We start from the raw sequence: 18,285 nt of genomic DNA, 5'->3' as shown, positions 1-18,285 counted from the left end.
AATATGTTTTCTATGTCTGTGAGTCTATTTCTGTTTTGTAAATAAGTTCATTTGTATCATTATTTTAGATTCCACATATAAGTGATATCATGTATTATTTGTTTTTCTCTCTGTGACTTCACTTAGTATGATAATCTCTAGCTCCATCCACGTTGCTGAAAATGGCATTATTTCATTCTTTTTTTTACAGCTGAGTAATATTCCTTTTTATTATATATATATATATATATATGCCACATTTTCTTTATCCATTCATCTGTTGATGGACACCTAGGTTGCTTCTATGTCTTGGCTATTGTAAATAGTGCTGCTAAGAACATTGGGGTGCATGTATCTTTTTGAATTAGAGTTTTCATCTTTTCCAGATATATACCCAGGAGTGGGATTGCTGGATCATGTGGCAGCTCTATTTTTAGTTTTTTAAAGAACCTCCATACTATTTTCCATAGTGGCTACACCAATTTACACTCCCACCAACAGTGTAGGAGTGTTCCCTTTTCTCCATACCTTCTCCAACACATTATTTGTAGACTTTTTGATGACGGCCATTCCAAGAGCTGTGAGATGATACCTCATAGTAGTTTTTATTTGCATTTCCCTGATGATTAGAAATGTTGAGCATTTTTTCAGGTGCCTATTGGCCATCTGTATATTTTCTTTGGAGAAAGGTGTGTTCAGGGGCTTCCCTGGTGGCACAGTGGTTAAGAATCTACCTGCCAATGCAGGAGACGTGGGTTCGAGCCCTGGTCCGGGAAGATCCCACATGCCGCAGAGCGACTAAGCCCGTGCACCACAACTACTCAGCCTGTGCTCTAGAGCCTGCAAGCCACAATTACTGAAGCCTCTGTGCCTAGAGCCCGTGCTCCGCAACAAGAAAAGCCACTGCTATGAGAAGCCAGCGCACCGCAACGAAGAGTAGCCCCTGCTCACCGCAACTAAAGAAAGCCTGCACGCAGCAACGAAGACCCAAGGCAGCCGAAAAAGAAAAAGAAATGTCTATTCAGGTCTTCTGCCCATTTTTTAAAAATTAATTAAGTTATTATTTATTTTTGGCTGCCTTGGGTTTTCGTTGCTGCGCGCAGGCTTTCTCTGGTTGCAACGAGCAGGGGCTACTCTATGTTGTGGTGCTTGGGCTTCTCATTGCAGTGGCTTCTCTTGTTGCGAAGCCCGGGCTCTAGGAGCATGGCCTTCAGTAGTTGTGGCATGTGGCTCAATAGTTGTGGCTCACAGGCTCTAGAGAGCAGGCTCAGTAGTTGTGGTGCACGGGCTTAGTTGCTCTGCAGCAGGTGGGATCTTCCCGGACCAGGGCTTGAACCTGTGTCCCCTGAATTGGCAGGCGGATTCTTAACCACTGCGCCACCAGGGAAGTCCTTCTGCCCATTTTTTGATTGGGTTGTTTGTTTTTTAGTTATTGAGTTGTATGAGCTGTTTGTATGTTTTGAAAATTAAGCCCTTGTTGGTTGCATTGTTTGCAAATATTTTCTCCCAGTCCATAGAGTGTCTTTTTGTTTTGTTTATGGGCGATCAGGATTTTTAAAAACTACTTTAGGTAAAAACTGTTTTGATAGACTGAAAAGTATTGGAATTTACTGACTTTATCCAGATGTTTCGCAAAGTGACATAGTAACATCAAATATAGTCATCAGGTGGCAAGAAGCAGCATAGTGTCTAACCCTGGTCTTTCCTTAAATCTAATTACAGATTATGTACTCTGTTTATGTCTTTCTCACCCTCTAGACTATAAGCTCTCCGAGGGAACATCCCCATGTTAGTCACTATTGTATATTCCCAAGGCTCTATACAGTGTTGGGCATGTGGTTGGCCTTCAGATATTACATATAAGATGAATAAAGAAATACTTATAAAATTTTTAAAAATGTCTCTACAGCCTCAGATTTGAAAAGTATTCAGAATTATAATCAGGAAAGCAGTCAGGTGCTTTTCTTCCTTTTTTTTTTTTTTTTTTTTTTAAGTGGGGTGGGAGGGTACAGAGAATGAAGCACAGCAGGAAGAGAAAAACACCCCAGGGTGAACATCTCTTGATTACACATTTATAGATTGTCAGCCTACCGAGGGACTTAGTCTCAGCCCACTTCCCCTTCCGGCTTCTTCATGGCTGCTGGCCACCTGCAACCCAGCGGGCAAGAGCTCAGCAATGCAAGCTCTTTTAATTCTTTTTTTTGGCGGTACGCGGGCCTCTCACCGCTGTGGCCCCTCCCGCTGCGGAGCACAGGCTCCGGACGCGCAGGCTCAGCGACCACGGCTCACCGGCCCAGCCGCTCCGCGGCATGTGGGATCTTCCCGGACCGGGGCACGAACCCGTGTCCCCTGCATCGGCAGGTGGACTCTCAACCACTGCGCCACCAGGGAAGCCCTCTTTTAATTCTTGAAATGGTAAAGCATGGTAGGAAAGGAAATCCACAAGTGAAGAAATCACATTATGAACTCCAGTGCCAAAGAAAAGGACTGTAAATCAGATTGCGAATTCATTGGGGACCAGGAATCATCTTGCTCTTTTTGGTGCAGGACCTGAGTGATTGCTTTGGCCATTATTTACCCTCCAGGATTACGCAGGACTCGCCTCTTCCATTCTAGTGTTTGTTTCCAGAGTTTCCATCCAGCCCCACCTTCAGCTCTAGCCGCTGAGCTGCCATGCTCTTCTGACAGTAGATGACCTGCTAAGATGGAGGGGTTGTGTTGTGAATTTTTTGGTTTTTTCACTTTTCATTGAAATTTTAAATTTACAGAAAAGTTGGTACAGAGAGTTTCTATATGCTCTTCACCTAGCTTCCTCTGATGTTTTTTTAATTTATTTTTTTTAAAAATGTTTTATTTTATATTGGAGTATAGTTGATTCACAATGTTGTATTAGTTTCAGGTACACAGCAAAGTGATTTAGTTATACATATTTTGCTTCCTCTGATGTGAATTTCTTGCATAATCACGGAACATTGGTCATAACTAAGAAGTTAACACTGGACAATCCTATTAACTACAGACCAGTTTTTCCATTAGTGTCTTTTTGTGGTTCCAGGACCCAATCCAGGATATCACATGCATTGTTTTTAACTATAGCTGCCTCCCTGGGGTTTTGTGTGGATTGGATGATAAACTGCAGGTAGAAGGGCTACGTAAACCATGAACTATGTAAGTGTTATCAGCAGTTATTTTTCATTGTTGTTCTGGTTAATGATGAAACATACTGACGCTTCCCTCACTGCACTGCTCGGTGTGAGTAGATTCCAATTTCATTATTAAAATGACTAAAACCATATGCTGGGCACTTTAATCCTCACAACAATTATATTATGCTTCTGTTATGAGACTCAGAGTTGATATACCTTTAGGCTTTCTAGGCCCTCCCAAGGTACCCTTTCATGTGCTGTCTCATCATAGCATTTACTGTGCAGTCTTCCCCACTAGACTAGAAGCTGTGGGTTCCAGGAACTGGATTTTGTTCACTGTTATTCCCTGTATCCAGCAAATAGTCAGGCACATAGATGATACACAAAAAAAACACTGCTTAGATGAATGAATAAATTAAGGCTGATTTTTTTTTGCAGTTTTGAGTGTTTTATTTATGCCAAATTGGATAAAATATGTGTATTTGTCAGACAGAAAAGACATGTTGAGGTAGAAATGTACCTTTCAACTATTCATGGGTACACAGGTACACTGGGGAGATTGTAAAAGTGCAGATTGTGATTCAGTAGGTCCGGTAAGCCTGAGTTCTATTTTTATTTTTTGGGGGGGGGTTGAGTAATTTTTATTTAAAATTTTTATTTCCTTGTATCTTTTTTTTTTACTTCTTTATTAGAGTATAATTGCTTTACAATGGTTAGTTTCTGCTTTATAACAAAGTGAATCAGTTATACATATACATATGTTCCCATATCTCTTCCCTCTTGCATCTCCCTCCCTCCCACCCTCCCTATCCCACCCCTCCAGGCGGTCACAAAGCACCGAGCTGATCTCCCTGTGCTATGCGGCTGCTTCCCACTAGCTATCTACCTTACGTTTGGTAGTGTATATATGTCCATGCCTCTCTCTCACTTTGTCACATCTCACCCTTCCCCCTCCCCATATCCTCAAGTCCATTCTCTAGTAGGTCTGTGTCTTTATTCCTGTCTTACCCCTAGGTTCTTCATGACATTATTTTTCCTTAAATTTCATATATATGTGTTAGCATACGGTATTTGTCTTTCTCTTTCTGACTTCACTCTGTATGACAAACTCTAGGTCTATCCACCTCATTACAAATAGCTCAATTTCGTTTCTTTTTATGGCTGAGTAATATTCCATTGTATACATGTGACACATCTTCTTTATCCATTCATCCGATGATGGGCACTTAGGTTGTTTCCATCTCCGGGCTATTGTAGATAGAGCTGCAATGAACATTTTGGTACATGACTCTTTTTGAATTATGGTTTTCTCAGGGTATACACCCAGTAGTGGGATTGCTGGGTAATATGGTAGTTCTATTTGTAGTTTTTTAAGGAATCTCCATACTGTTCTCCATAGTGGCTGTACCAATTCACATTCCCACCAGCAGTGCAAGAGTGTTCCCTTTTCTCCACACCCTCTCCAGCATTTATTGTTTCTAGATTATTATTATTATTATTATTTTGCTGTAGGTGGGCCTCTCACTGTTGTGGCCTCTCCCATTGCGGAGCACAGGCTCCGGACGCGCAGGCTCAGCGGCCATGGCTCACGGGCCCAGCCACTCCGCGGCATGTGGGATCTTCCCAGACCGGGGCACGAACCCATGTCCCCTGCATCGCCAGGTGGACTCTCAACCACTGCACCACCAGGGAAGCCCTGTTTCTAGATTTTTTGATGATGGCCATTCTGACTGGTGTGAGATGATATCTCATTGTAGTTTTGATTTGCATTTCTCTAATGATTAATGACGTTGAGCATTCTTTCATGAGGGCTGATCTTTTAACCATTGCTCTATTCTGAAAACTGCTGTTTTCCTTACAACTTACTGTTAACTGTCTGCCTTCCCCTACCAGAAAGTGAGATCTGTGGAACACAGAATGAATCTTCAATGCCTAGAACCCTGCTTAGAACTGACACTTAGGGTAAATGTCAATAATATCTATTGAGTGGATGTATGGAAAGGTAGACTTCCTCCTTTGGTCCACATCACCCTGTCTTTTTGTGACATCACTGTACCCTTTTCTTTCAAAAAAAAAAAAATATTTATTTAGGCTGTGCCGGGTCTTAGTTGCGGCATGCGGGATCTTCATTGTGGTGTGCGGACTCAGTTGTGGCATGCATGCGGGATCTAGTTCCCCAACCAGGGATCGAACCCGGGTCCCCTGCATTGGGAGCACAGAGTCTTACCCACTGGACCACCAGGGAAGTCCCTCACTGTACTGTTTTCTGATGCTGCTCTCAGTAAGATAATGTTCAAAAGCATAACGCTGTGATGTGGGTAAGTGCAGAATGCTCTGGCTTCCTGAGTTAGACATGCATTTGCAGCTGAATGATGACTGGAAGGGGAACCACAGGAATGCTGTCCCTGAGAGCACTGTCTCCAGGAGGGAAGCAATGATGGTTGACACAGGCGGCCTGTGGACTCTACCCTCCACAGCTTTGTCCAGGACAAGCAAAATCACGCCTTGAAGCTATTCATGCTCTGTGCTCTCAACTTCCATGTCACACTCGCCTCCCTTTCACCAGAATGCAACTCTTAAAGATAAACAAATAGATAATGGTTTATAATAATCATTAGCTTTATTTTCTTAGGAGGTAAGTGCCTCTTGTCAGAACTCTTCTATTTCAAATCTATTCATTTTTCCTCTATTATTAGTGAAAATATAACAATCACATTCACGTTAAGGAAAATGAATATAGGGAAAAAGTCACCATTCCAACACAAGTATGGTTGGAATTTTGTGTTTATCTCTTGCCTCTTTTTTTTCCCTGAGAGTATATTATATATATTTATCTAGTTTGTGTTCTGCTTTTTTCACGTAACATTGTATCATGCTTATAACAGAAGGATCTTTCCATGCTATTAGACTTCATAACCATCTATTTAAATACACTGCCACACGTTTAAGGGTGTTCAAATATATTGTTCATTTCACTGTCAGATATGCCAGGAAAAGTCACCTAAAGAGTTTGAAGGACAAAACCTCAGGGCAACTAAATATTTTTAAGACTGTTAAATGTCGGGATTAAAAAATAAACCTTCTCAGGAATTCCCTGGCAGTCCAGTGGTTAGGACTCCACACTTCTACTGCAGGGGACACGGGTTCAATCCCTGGTCAGGGAACTAAGATCCCACATGCCACGCAGCACAGCCCAAAAAAAAAAAAAAAAAAAAAAAAACTTCTCTAAAAATATACGGAGGACAGCACATGGAAAAATGGTCAACATCTTTAATGTTCAGGGAAATGTCACACACTACATACCAACTAGAACGGGAAAGTTAAAAAGATCGGCAATGCCAAGTGCTGACAAGGATGTAGAATAGCTAGAATTTTCATACATCGCTAGTGGGATTACCAAATGGTATAGCTACTGAGAAGAGAGTTTGATAGTTTCTTACAAAGTTAAAGATGCACTTGCCATATGACCCAGCAACTCCAATCCTAGGCATTTACCCAAGAGAAATGAAAGCATATGTCTGCACAGATCTCTTTACTTAGAACAAAGCTCAAATGTCCAACTGGGGGAAGGATATACAAATTATGGTACATCTCTACAAAGAAATACTACTCAGCAATAAAAAGCAATGAACTACTGAAAAATACAACCACATGGATGAACCATAAAACATTATGCTCTTGTGAAAGAAGCCAGACGCAAAAGGCTACTCCCAACTGCTTTTACTCACACTTCTGACACCAAATGTGTGGGTTATTTCCATACCAACAACCATTGCGCCAACTCTCCAGACACCGACTGGGTGTCCTACAGTTCAATTCTGCCATAAAGTACCCAGAGTTAGTGTCAGATTCCACAGATTTAAAGGCTTAGTCTCACAAGACTGCCCTCACTTCAGATTCCAGTCTCAAGTCCCAGGTTGCCACCTGTACTTGTGACCAATCAGCTATAAATTGGGAGTTCCCATGACTCCTTCATCAAGTTTGATAATTTACTAGAATGGATCACAGAACCCAGGAAACACTTTGCTTACGTTCACTGATTTATTATAAAGGATACAATTCAGAACAGCCAGATGGAAGAGACGCATAGGGTAAAATATGGTGGGGAGGGGAGGTAGGGAGCTTCCATGCCCTCTCTGGGCACACTACTCTCCCAGTACCTCAAAGTATTCACCAGCCAGGAAGCTCTCTGTAGTTTAGGGGTTTTTATTACATAGGCATGATTGATTATATCATTGGACATTAATAATTGAACCCAACTTCCAGCCCTTCTCCCCTTCTCAGAGGTCAGAGGATGGGGCTGAAAGTTCCAACCCTCCAATCATGCTTTGGCCTTTTTGGAGACTAGCCCCTAACCTGAAGTTAAGAAAGGGGTCTCCAGCCACCAGTCACCTAATTAGCATGCAAAAGAGACTCTTATCACTCCAGAGATTCCAAGGCTTCTAGGAGCTGTATACCAGGAACTGAGGATAAAGACCATATATATACACTATTGTGCCATAGTTACATACTATGTGGTTCCATTTATTCCATTCTGGAAAAGACAAAACTATAGGGGACAGAAATCAGAGCAGTGGCTGCCAGGGGCTATAGTTAAGGGGAGGGGATTAACTGCAAAGGAGCAGAAGGGAATTATTTTGGCTGTTTGAAATATTCTATATTAGTGTGGTAGTTATTTGACAAAACACTTGTGTCAAAATTCATTAAACTTTACTCTTATAAAAGAGATTTGTAAGTATTTAAGGTATACCTTAATAAATATGACTTCAAATAAAAGCTTTTTCCTTCTGTCACCTTTTGCAAATCCCCTGCCCCTAAAGGACGTGACATATTTATTATGACTGTTGTAAAGGAAGGAAATAAAAGTTCTATCAATGAACACCTGGTATGACTTCCACACAAATGTCCACTATCCACTGTTAGCACCAAGAGTAGAACATGATTCAGTAGAATTTTTCAAGTATCTTTGCTCCAAAGCTTCTGTTTATCTCTGACGTCAGCCTGAAAGTGTCTCCTCTTTGGGTCCTGCTTCTGGGCCTTTCAGTTCTGGAGATTCTGCAGCTTTAATAACTTCTTTTGGTTCCATCTCTTTACTTTCCTTATTCTGCTTCGCCTCTGCCTTCTGTTCTTTTGCCTCAAGTTGATAATGGACGCCCATGCCAATGCAGAGATAGATGCCTGAGACAATAAGGATTATGCCGCATGCCCAGTATGTATATTTGTAGTCTCCATATATGTCACTGAGACGACCTAAGATGTCCAAAAAAAAAAAAAAGTTATGTCGGTAAACAATTATACCCTTTCCCAAATAAAGCTTAAGGATCCACTCAAAGAGCTCGTAAATGACAAATTAGTCTAAATAGAAACTGCTCAGAATTATTTGACCTTTTGTTTATGATGTCAACTGATTTTGGATGGCCCTGTGTATTCTATTATCTTTAGCAACTTGAAAATAATTAAATCTTGGCAAATTTGAATTGGGAAAGTCCTAGAGACCACCTAGAGTCAATCCTCTCAATATTCAATGGAAAAATTTGTTGCTCAAAAGAGGTTTAGTAGTCTTGCCCAAGGCCATAGAGCTAATTCCAGTCTCCCAGGCCAATGCACTTTCTCTGACATCAGCATTTCCCAAAGGGCGTTCCTGTGAACACTCATCCTCTGCTAAAACATTAACTAACGGCAACACCCTTCCACCATTCTAAGTGCTTAATCCTCACAACAGGAAGATTCTATCATCATCCCCATTGCATAACAGAAAAACTGGAAGTACAGAAACCTTAAGTAACTCATCCAAGGTCACAAAGCTTGTAAATGAAACAGGTTGGCTTTCAACCCAGCAAGTCTGACTCTGAGGCCTGCACCATAACTTCTGTGCTACAGGGTTACTCCCTAGTGTTTGCAAAGTCAAGTAAATTTGGAAATGACACATAGTCTTTTCTATTAAAGGCTTTATGAGGTAAAGCAACTTATTTACTTATTTATGAGGTAAAGAAACTTATTTACTTTGGTGTTTCCAATCTTTTTTTGGCCATGAAATCCTGGTAATAGTAAAATTTATTAGTATCTCAAACTAGTATTAAGAAATAAACTTTGGAGGGACTTCCCTGGTGGTCCAATGGTTAAGAATCCACCTTCCAATGCAGGAGATGTGGGTTCGATCCCTGGTGAGGGAACTAAGATCCCACATGCCGCAGGGCAACTAAGTCTGCACACCACAACTACTGAGCCTGCACGCTCTAGAGCCCGCGAGCCACCACTAGAGGGCCCGCCTGCTGCAACCACTGAGCCCACATGCTCTGGAGCCCATGCCCCACAACCAGGGCACCCAAGCGCCACAATGAAGATCCCGCATGCTGCAACTAAGACCCAATGCAGCCAAATAAATAAATAAAAGAAATAAACTTTGGAAAATACTACCCATATTATATAAGCAATTCAAATATGACTCCATATGGTTTTCCAACGCAGGGCATCACTCGCTCAGCAATACTTATTGATTCTCTAAACATACACATGGCCCTGGGTCTGCTAGGCCCTGAGTTAAGGGTGAGCAAAGGAGGTAACATCCACAGCTCAGTGGAGAAGAGAAATGTTAATCCAATAACTATACAGACTGTGACAAGTGCTACAAGGAAGGTTTGAAGGCAGAAAATAGGGGTTTTAAGACTAGCAAGTAGGGTCAGGAAGGCTTTTCTTTTTTTTTAATTAAAAAAAAATTTTATTTTTGGCTGCGTTGGGTCTTTGTTGCTGTGCGCGGGCTTTCTCTAGTTGCGGCGAGCGGGGGCTACTCTTGGCTGTAGTGCTTGGGCTTCTCATTGTGGTGGCTTCTCTTGTTGTGGAGCACGAGCTCTAGGCGTGTGGCCTTCATTAGTTGTGGCACGCAGGCTCAGTAGTTGTGGCTCGTGGGCTCTGGAGCACAGGATCAGTAGTTGTGGAGCACGGGCTTCGTTGCTCCGTGGCACGTGGGATCTTCCCGGACGAGGGCCTGAACCTGTGCCCCCTGCATTGGAAGGCGGATTCTTAACCACTGAGCCACCAGGGAAGCCCAGGAAGGCTTTTCTTAAAGTGTAAACTTAGCCAAGACTTACAGGAGGATAGGAGTTATCAAGGAGAAGGGAGATGGGAAAAGGCTCAGGGCAGAGAACAGCCAGTGCAAAGGCAGGTGATAGGAGGAAGCACAGGGTGTGAGAGGAGAAGCAGAGAGCAAACTGAGTGGTGGGAAATGAGGCTCGAGACACAGGTGGGCCAGGCCACGCAGGACCTAGTAGGCCACAGCAGGGAATCTGATCTTCACCCTGAGAACGTGGGAAGCAACTGGAGTGTTCTAAGAGATGAAGAACAGCTAGAGTGGATATGGGTAAAGTTAGAAGCCTACTGATAAAAGATAGGAGATTTGGATAAGAGTGGTAGTTGTGATGGAGAGCAAACGGGCAGATTAGAAGGAGATTTAGGAAGCAAAAACAGACAGGATTTGGAATCTCCTTGGGTATACATAGGGAGGAGAGAGGGTGGACAGGTCAGCAGTGGATCTTCTGTTATGTATCCTTCCTTACTTTATGGTGCATAATCTCAAAAGCATGGGTCACATCCAGAAGTCCAAATTATTGTTGTATTTTGTATTAATAATAATTTTAAAATGTAAACCATTTAGCATTTTTTTTTAACATCTTTATTGGAGTATAATTGCTTTACAGTGTTGTGTTAGTTTCTGCTGTATAAAAAAGTGAATCAGCTATATGCATACGTATATCCCCATATCCCCTCCCTCTTGCATCTCCCTCCCACCGTCCCTATCCCACGCCTCTAGGTGGTCACAAAGCACCGAGCTGATCTCCCTGTGCTATGCGGCTGCTTCCCACTAGCTATCTATTTTACATTTGATAGTGTATATATGTCAGTGCTACTCTCTCACTTCGTCCCAGCTTACCCTTCCCCCTCCCTGTGTCCTCAAGTCCATTCTCTACGTCTGTGTCTTTATTCCTGTTCTGCCCCTAGGTTCTTCAGAACCTTTTTTTTTTTTTTAGATTCCATATATATGCATTAGCATACAGTATTTGTTTTTCTCTTTCTGACTTACTTCACTCTGTATGACAGACTCTAGGTCCATCCACCTCACGACAAATAACTCAATTTCATTTCTTTTTATGGCTGAGTAATATTCCATTGTATATATGTGCCACATCTTCTTTATCCATTCACCATTTAGCATTCTTAGGAGAATAATACATCAAGTTTTATTGTCACTTACTAGCTGTGTGATCTTGGACAAGTTATTTCACTTTTAGAAGCCTTTATTTCTTTATTTATAAAGCGGGAACAATAATTGTCCTACATCACAGACTTGTAATATATGACAGAATATAGAAAACGACTAGGATAGTCCCTGGTATACTGTGAGCCCTCACCTGGTACCTATTGTTATTATTTTAAATATTACTGCTGAGATAAACTCCACAATTAAAAAGAAATCACCAACAGTATTTTAAAGGTGGTTATACATACATTTTTCTACAATAAACATGTTAGGTTTTTTATCAGGAAAAATTATTATACATACTTAAGTGTGTAATAGTTTTTTATTCCTCTTTCAGCTTGATGATTCACTTTAATTCAGTTCTATTATTTGAGCAATTACGCTGTACCAAGCATTGTGCCAGCACTGAGGGTACAGAAGCGAAGAAAGACTGTCAAGCAGCTCACTGATTTCTGCCTTCTATCACCTTCCTAATCTTCTGTTTTATGTTAATAGAACCATACAAATAGGGAGACATACTATACCTAAAATTGGTGGCCCCAGGAGAATAGGACAGCATTCCACAATGGTCACCAATCCCACAGCACTGGAGAACCTCTGGGATCCAACCAGGTCCATCAGCGTTTCAAACAATACGGCGCCAAACCACCCAAAAGCAAATCCAAGGAATCCCGCATAAAGACAGAACCCTATGTAGCTAGAGGACAAGGGTACTAGCATATGACACACTCCATTTGCAATAATAGAAGCAGCAAAAAAATACTGAACTCGAGGCCTTATCCACTCTGTGTTGGCTACAAGTCCCATAGAAGGTCTGGCTACCATGTCAACAAAAGCCAGAATGGAAAGAAGGAAGGCAGACTTCTCACTAGAGTGATGTTGACTCTTGGCATAATTACTAAGAAAGACTAAAGGTGTAGCCAGCGCAAAAGACATTATCACATTCCCAGAGAGGTACAGCATAAAGCCTCTGTGTTTGAATAGGGATAAGTCCAGAAGTTTGTTAACTGTTTGGAAAACGGATTGTTTCTCCTTTGGGGCGTTTCTGCCATTAACTTCTGTATTTGCATCACCTGCCCCCTTGTTTGCATCACATTTTCCAGCTTCCTGAAGGGATTCTTTAGACTTCTCTTTCCCTGCAGTTGTTGGCTTGGGCCCTATTGGTCTCATCAGGGCTCCAGCCACACAGCAGTTTAGCAGGATGCCTCCAAGAATTAGGAAGCTTCCTCTCCAGCCAAAGACAGCAAAAAGAGCCTGGTTGAGGGGGGCCAGGGCGGAGAGGAACACAGGGCTGCCTGCCATGGCCAGTCCATTTGCTAATGGTCGCCTCTTGTAGAAATACTTGCCAATCATGGTCAGAGATGGATTCAAGTTGAAGGCAAGCCCAAGACCTGGCGAGAGGGGAAGAAAGAATCACATACTCCAATAAATGTCAGAAACATATTTGGAATTCATTAACTAGGCAAAGAAATGAAGTGGAAAGAGGTCAAAATCATGAGAGGCTGTTATAACTAGTAGGTCATTAAGTGGACTGTTATCAAATAAATACAGACATAAAGTCTCTTTATGCAGCAAATACTAGATTTATAAAATTAAAAAATGTATATATATTTATATATGTGTATATATATATATATATATATATATATATATATATATATATATATTTTGGCCGCACCATGTGGTATGCAGGATCTTAGTTCCCCGACCAGGGATCGAACCCAGGCCCCTTGCAGTGGAAGTACAGAGTCTTAACCCTGGACCACCAGAGAGTCCCTAAAAAATGTATATTTTTAAAAATAATTCTTTATCCTTTAGCAACATAAAGAACAGTAAATGTAAGATCCTTTGTCTTATTTCATAATTTTAGCTTTCCAGAGGAATAGCTTTCCAGAGGAATTGAAAGCAAAAAGGAGAGAAGATAAATTTTATAAATTCAGAAAGCAAGATAGGAGAAGGGGCAGAAGGAAGGGAAGCAAGAGAGAGGGAGGGGGAGGGAGAGAGAGAGAAAATGTTTTTGGATAGTAAAACACAACATTGTCAAGATGCTAACACTACCTTAGTAAATCCATTAATTTAATGAAATTTCTATGAAAATTTCAATGTGTTTTATTTTTCAAATGAGGTAAAATGACTCTAAAATACACCCGAAGAACAAATGCATTAGAACTATTGGAAAAGGATAAATAATTGGTGGGCCTACCCTAACAGATATATAAATATATTGTACAGCTACGGTAATTAGAATAGTGTGGCACTTATTCAAAATTAGAAAAACTGATTACTAAAAGTGGGCAGAAAGTCCAGAAACAGAACCAAAAGATACATTTAAATTAATAGGGAAATAATGGATTTTTCAGCTAATGGGGCTGGGACAGTAACTATCCCAATAACCTGTTAAATGGTCTCCCAATCTTGCTTCCCTACTAGGTAAACCAGGTTAGGATGCTTGCACATTTCGATCTCTCTAATGACTGCCCGTCCATAACTTTTCACTCTGGATTAAGGGGTCCCATGATTTGGCCCTAACCTACCTCCCTGCCCTCATCTCAGTCTATTCTTACTTGTGCTAAGTGTAACTGTTCTTCTAGATTTTCTCAAAGCCTTCTCCTAGCTTTCATTCAGATCTCAACTTAAAATCACCACCTCTGAGAAGCCTTCCCTTTAGGGACCATTCAATTCTTCTCTATCAAAATTCTGTTTTAAGTCTTTGCAAAGCAGTTATTACTACCCAATATTTTTCTTATTTATTCATTTATTTGTTGGTCTGCTTATTGTCTGCTTCCCTCCACTAAACAGCGGGAATCTTGCCTGTCATGTTGGCTCTCCCCACAGAGCTTGGACCAATGCTGGCATATAGTTAGGGACTCAATAAGTATTTGTTGAGTGAATTAATAAATGAAATAATGAACAGGCTGAATAATCACATGGAAACAAATAAAGTTCTATTCCTTCCTTATGTCATTCAAATAATCCAGATGAGCTAAAATAGCTAAATGTTTAAAAATTTAATTAATGTAGTAAAAGTATAGATCCAAAAAGATAATACCCATTACTGGCATTATCTCAGGTCCTGCAGGTGGGACTGTAAATTATTATAACCTTTCCAAAAGAGTATTTGGCCAATGATATCAAAACGCTTTTTTCCCAGTAATTGCTCTTCTAAAAATTTATCCAAAGGAAATTATCATTTTCACAAAGATGCATACAAAAGCACTATCATGCAAATACTGTTTATTAAGAGTGAAAATATAAACAATCTAAATGTCCTTCAATTAGAGAATGGTGAAATAAATTATGGTATATCCATCTATCCCATGAAAAAATAATCGCTGCTAAAGTATATTTACTGAGATGGAGAAACTATGTATAATACATGATGTATCACTAAGTGAAAAAATTGGTTACAAACATTATACATACATAATCTCATCTCTTTAAAAAATTTTTTAACTGTATTGGAGTATTGTTGATTTACAGTGCTGTGTTAGTTTCAGGTATAGAGCAAAGTGATTCAGTCATACATATACATACATTCATTCTCCTTTAGATTCTTTTCTCTTATAGGTTATCACAGAATATTGAGCATAGAGTTCCCTGTGCTACAAGTAGGTGCTCGTTGGTTATCTATCTTATATATAGTAGTATGTGTATGTTCATCCCAAGCTCCTGATTTATACCACCTCCACTTTTCCCCTTTGGTAACCATAAGTTTGTTTTCGATATCTATAAGTCTGTTTCTGTTTAGTAAATAAGTTCATTTGTAGCATTTAAAAAAATTAGATTCCACATATGAGTGATATCATATGATATTTGTCTTTCTCTGTTTGACTTCACTAATGTCATCCCTCTTTGTTCTAAAAATTCTATGTGTGCATATAAAAATGAGTTGATATGGCGTCAAAATATTAATGGTAGTTTTCTCTGAACTGTAGAGCTATGGGTGTCAATTGTATTTATATTCAGCAATTTTATTTTCTTAATTTAGCTATTAGAAAGGGGGGTTTCCTCATGAATGCCCTTTATCCCTTGAAAATGTATCTGTCTTTTCTATCAGAAACTGCTTTGTATCTGACATTCTCTCTTTCTCTAATTTGAGCCAATTCCTTCTTGGGTAGAATGGGAAATGAGTGGGAATAGCTAATGACCTCCCTTTCAACAACTTTTTACCTATCACCACTATCTTCTTTCTTAAGACAAAAAAAGAAAGAAAAGAAAAGAAAAGAAAGAAAGAGAGGGAGGAAGGGAAGAAAGAAAGGAAGAAAGGAAAGAATCTCTTTCAATTTATTCATTCAATAAAAATAATCACCCATTAAGTGCCAGAACTTTCTTTAAAGACTTGCTTTTTTAAAATTAACATATCAACAGCTTTAAAAAATAGTGACCTAGTAATTTTTCTAACAAAGAACTTTCATTTTTCAAAAGAATTGGCAAATTAATGCTATAAATAGTCCACACAAAAATTAATGCTTGAAAATACATCAGTAGCAACTCACCTGCAATGACTCCGACACACAAGTAAAGTTCCTGCACAGTGGTACAGAAGGAAGCTGTGATCAAGCCACAGCCTGACAAGCAGCCGCCAACAATCATAACTGGACGACTGCCATATTTATTCACCAGGATACTGCTGATAGGACCTAGGAGAGAACAAACAGCTTACTCATACAGAGGAGAAGCCCAGCCCTCACATCCACACCTGCATATGACATTACCAACATGACAGGATGCCACCCCAGAAAATAAACAGATGAAACAGAAGACAGTGGCAAGGAATATTACTTTCTATCTTCATTTCAGAGTCACAGGTCTGTGTAATGGAATACATATAGTATTGATTGCACATTTTCTATATATCTAGGACATATTAGATGGGTTTTAACTAAAGTATGCAAGACAATAATCTAATTATTTTAAGGCAGAAGAGGCTGCAAATACCCTGATTATAAGTGTTTATAGGATTCTTCATGTATCTAGGATATTATCCACATATATGTAGCAAGTTTGCTTGTTTTAATTTTTAGATGGTCATCTAGAGCAAACACATGAACGATGAGATTTATGAGCAAGTCTGATCAAACTTCTGACTTAAGGGCATGTTTACAAACTAGCTAAAATGTATTATTTCTCACAGAAAACAACAACACAACCAAAACAGAACTACAAAACAAGAATGCCTACCATCACCACTTTTCTTCAACATTATACTGGAGGTCCGAGCCAGCAGTAAGACAGGGGGGAAAAGGTGTAAGGAAATGAAGAAACCGAACTATCAGTATTTGCAGAAGATTTGTCTATCAAAAATTTTTGAAAGAAAATCTACCAATAAACTATCGGAAACAACAAGAGTTTAGCAAGTTTACAGGGTATATGATTAAAATACAAACATCAATTACCTTTCTATACCCAGCAGTCAACACAAAACACATTTTTAAAGGAAGTTATCCTTTATAATGACACCATTTTATAACTGACCTAACAGAGCACACAGCTTCTATGTAGCTTTTATTGTTAAAGACAATGAAAAACACGACTCTAATCACGTAACTCCAAGAACTAACATTTCAAATATCTCACTGATAAGGGCATCAAGAACAAAAAGCACTTACTACAGAGCTTTTGTCTACCCATTGAAAGTTAAAAGAGCAGGTCATGAGTACTTACCTCCACCATACATGACAGCAAACGTGATGGAAGATAACCATGACACTTCACTGGTGCTGGCTTTAAATATTTCTTCAATTTCTTTGTAAAATACAGTAATAGATTTGCCAAAAGCACAAGAGAAGCCAATGGAAATGAAAGCTCCAACAACCACTGCCCACCCCCAGCCTCCATCTGGGGGCGTGTATCCAACTGGACCTCCGTTTGATGGTGGCATTGTAAGTAAAGATGAATTCTAAAATGCAGTTCAAATCCAAATATCTAAAGGGTATGAAATTAAAATAGTACATAACAAGTAGGTCAATAACAAAGCACTCCCATAAAATCCCTTACATTTATTACATAAATAAATAAAGGCATATAGCAATTTTCTAAATAAAAGGTCATTTCAAGCATTAGATTCTCATTTAACGGGCTGGAAAGTTAGCTCAGTAAAGTTGGGTTTTCATCTAGCTGCTTAGATTTAAGGTATTCTTTTACTAATATGTGACTAGAAAGATTCCTAAACGATGGCTGACCAATACTGTTTAAACCTGCAAAATGAACCCTGAGGGACTTCCCTGGTGGCGCAGTGGTTAAGACTCCATGCTCCCAATGCAGGAGGCCTGGGTTCAATCCCTGGTCAGGGAGCTAGATCCCACATGCATGCTACAACTAAGGAGCCCGCCTGCCGCAACTGACAGGGCGCAACCAAATAAATAAATAAATAAAATATTTTTTAAAAAATGAACCCTGATATCAGAGACTAGTAGTTTTAAACCAAAGATTTCCCCTTTTCTTCTTAAGCCCCAGCATTAGTGAAAAATATAGTTAGAAAAAGAAATACAATGTGATTATGAATTACTAGCAGGTGGGAGAAGTTGAGAGCTAAAAGGTTTACCAGTCTACTTTAGAGAAATTAAGTTCTCCTTTGATTTACTTAAACCAGCTTCTATTTTATGTCAAAATAAACCTTCCAACAATATGTTATCATACTCATTCTGGCCACCCTAACATTACCTGGAATGATGTAGTACAGTGTTAATACTGTACAGGTCAACAATGACAATTTCATATTTTACTATTCCTTACTCTTTAATACAAATCCTACCTTCCTATCCATAGAAATCAACTTTTAAATAGCTCACCTTCTAACTAATCTAAACACTTCAAATATAATTTAGAAAGTGATCCTGTAGTGATTTAAAAAGAACAACTCTTAGGAAGAGTTCTGCTTAAGAAGCTAAAAGAGTAGGTTTTTTA

General features: G+C 39.7%; 1 protein-coding gene across 1 annotated transcript; it reads right to left on the bottom strand.

Moving 5' to 3' along the window:
• Positions 1 to 8,121: 8,121 nt before the first annotated feature.
• Positions 8,122 to 17,260, bottom strand: LOC309825421 (monocarboxylate transporter 1-like; the record flags this gene model as incomplete). The annotated part of the gene is made up of 4 exons (XM_082658961.1): positions 8,122 to 8,375; positions 11,904 to 12,770; positions 15,876 to 16,019; positions 17,044 to 17,260. The coding sequence occupies 4 exons, from the start codon at positions 17,258 to 17,260 to the stop codon at positions 8,122 to 8,124; spliced, it is 1,482 nt and encodes a 493-aa protein (XP_082515087.1).
• Between the last annotated feature and the right edge of the window lie 1,025 nt (positions 17,261 to 18,285).

Source organism: Grampus griseus (assembly GCF_964374135.1).
Source record: "Grampus griseus genome assembly, chromosome: 1".
NCBI lineage: Eukaryota > Metazoa > Chordata > Mammalia > Artiodactyla > Delphinidae > Grampus > Grampus griseus.
The sequence above is the reverse complement of the archived record's forward strand: the minus strand, read 5'-3'. Positions and strand labels throughout refer to the sequence as shown.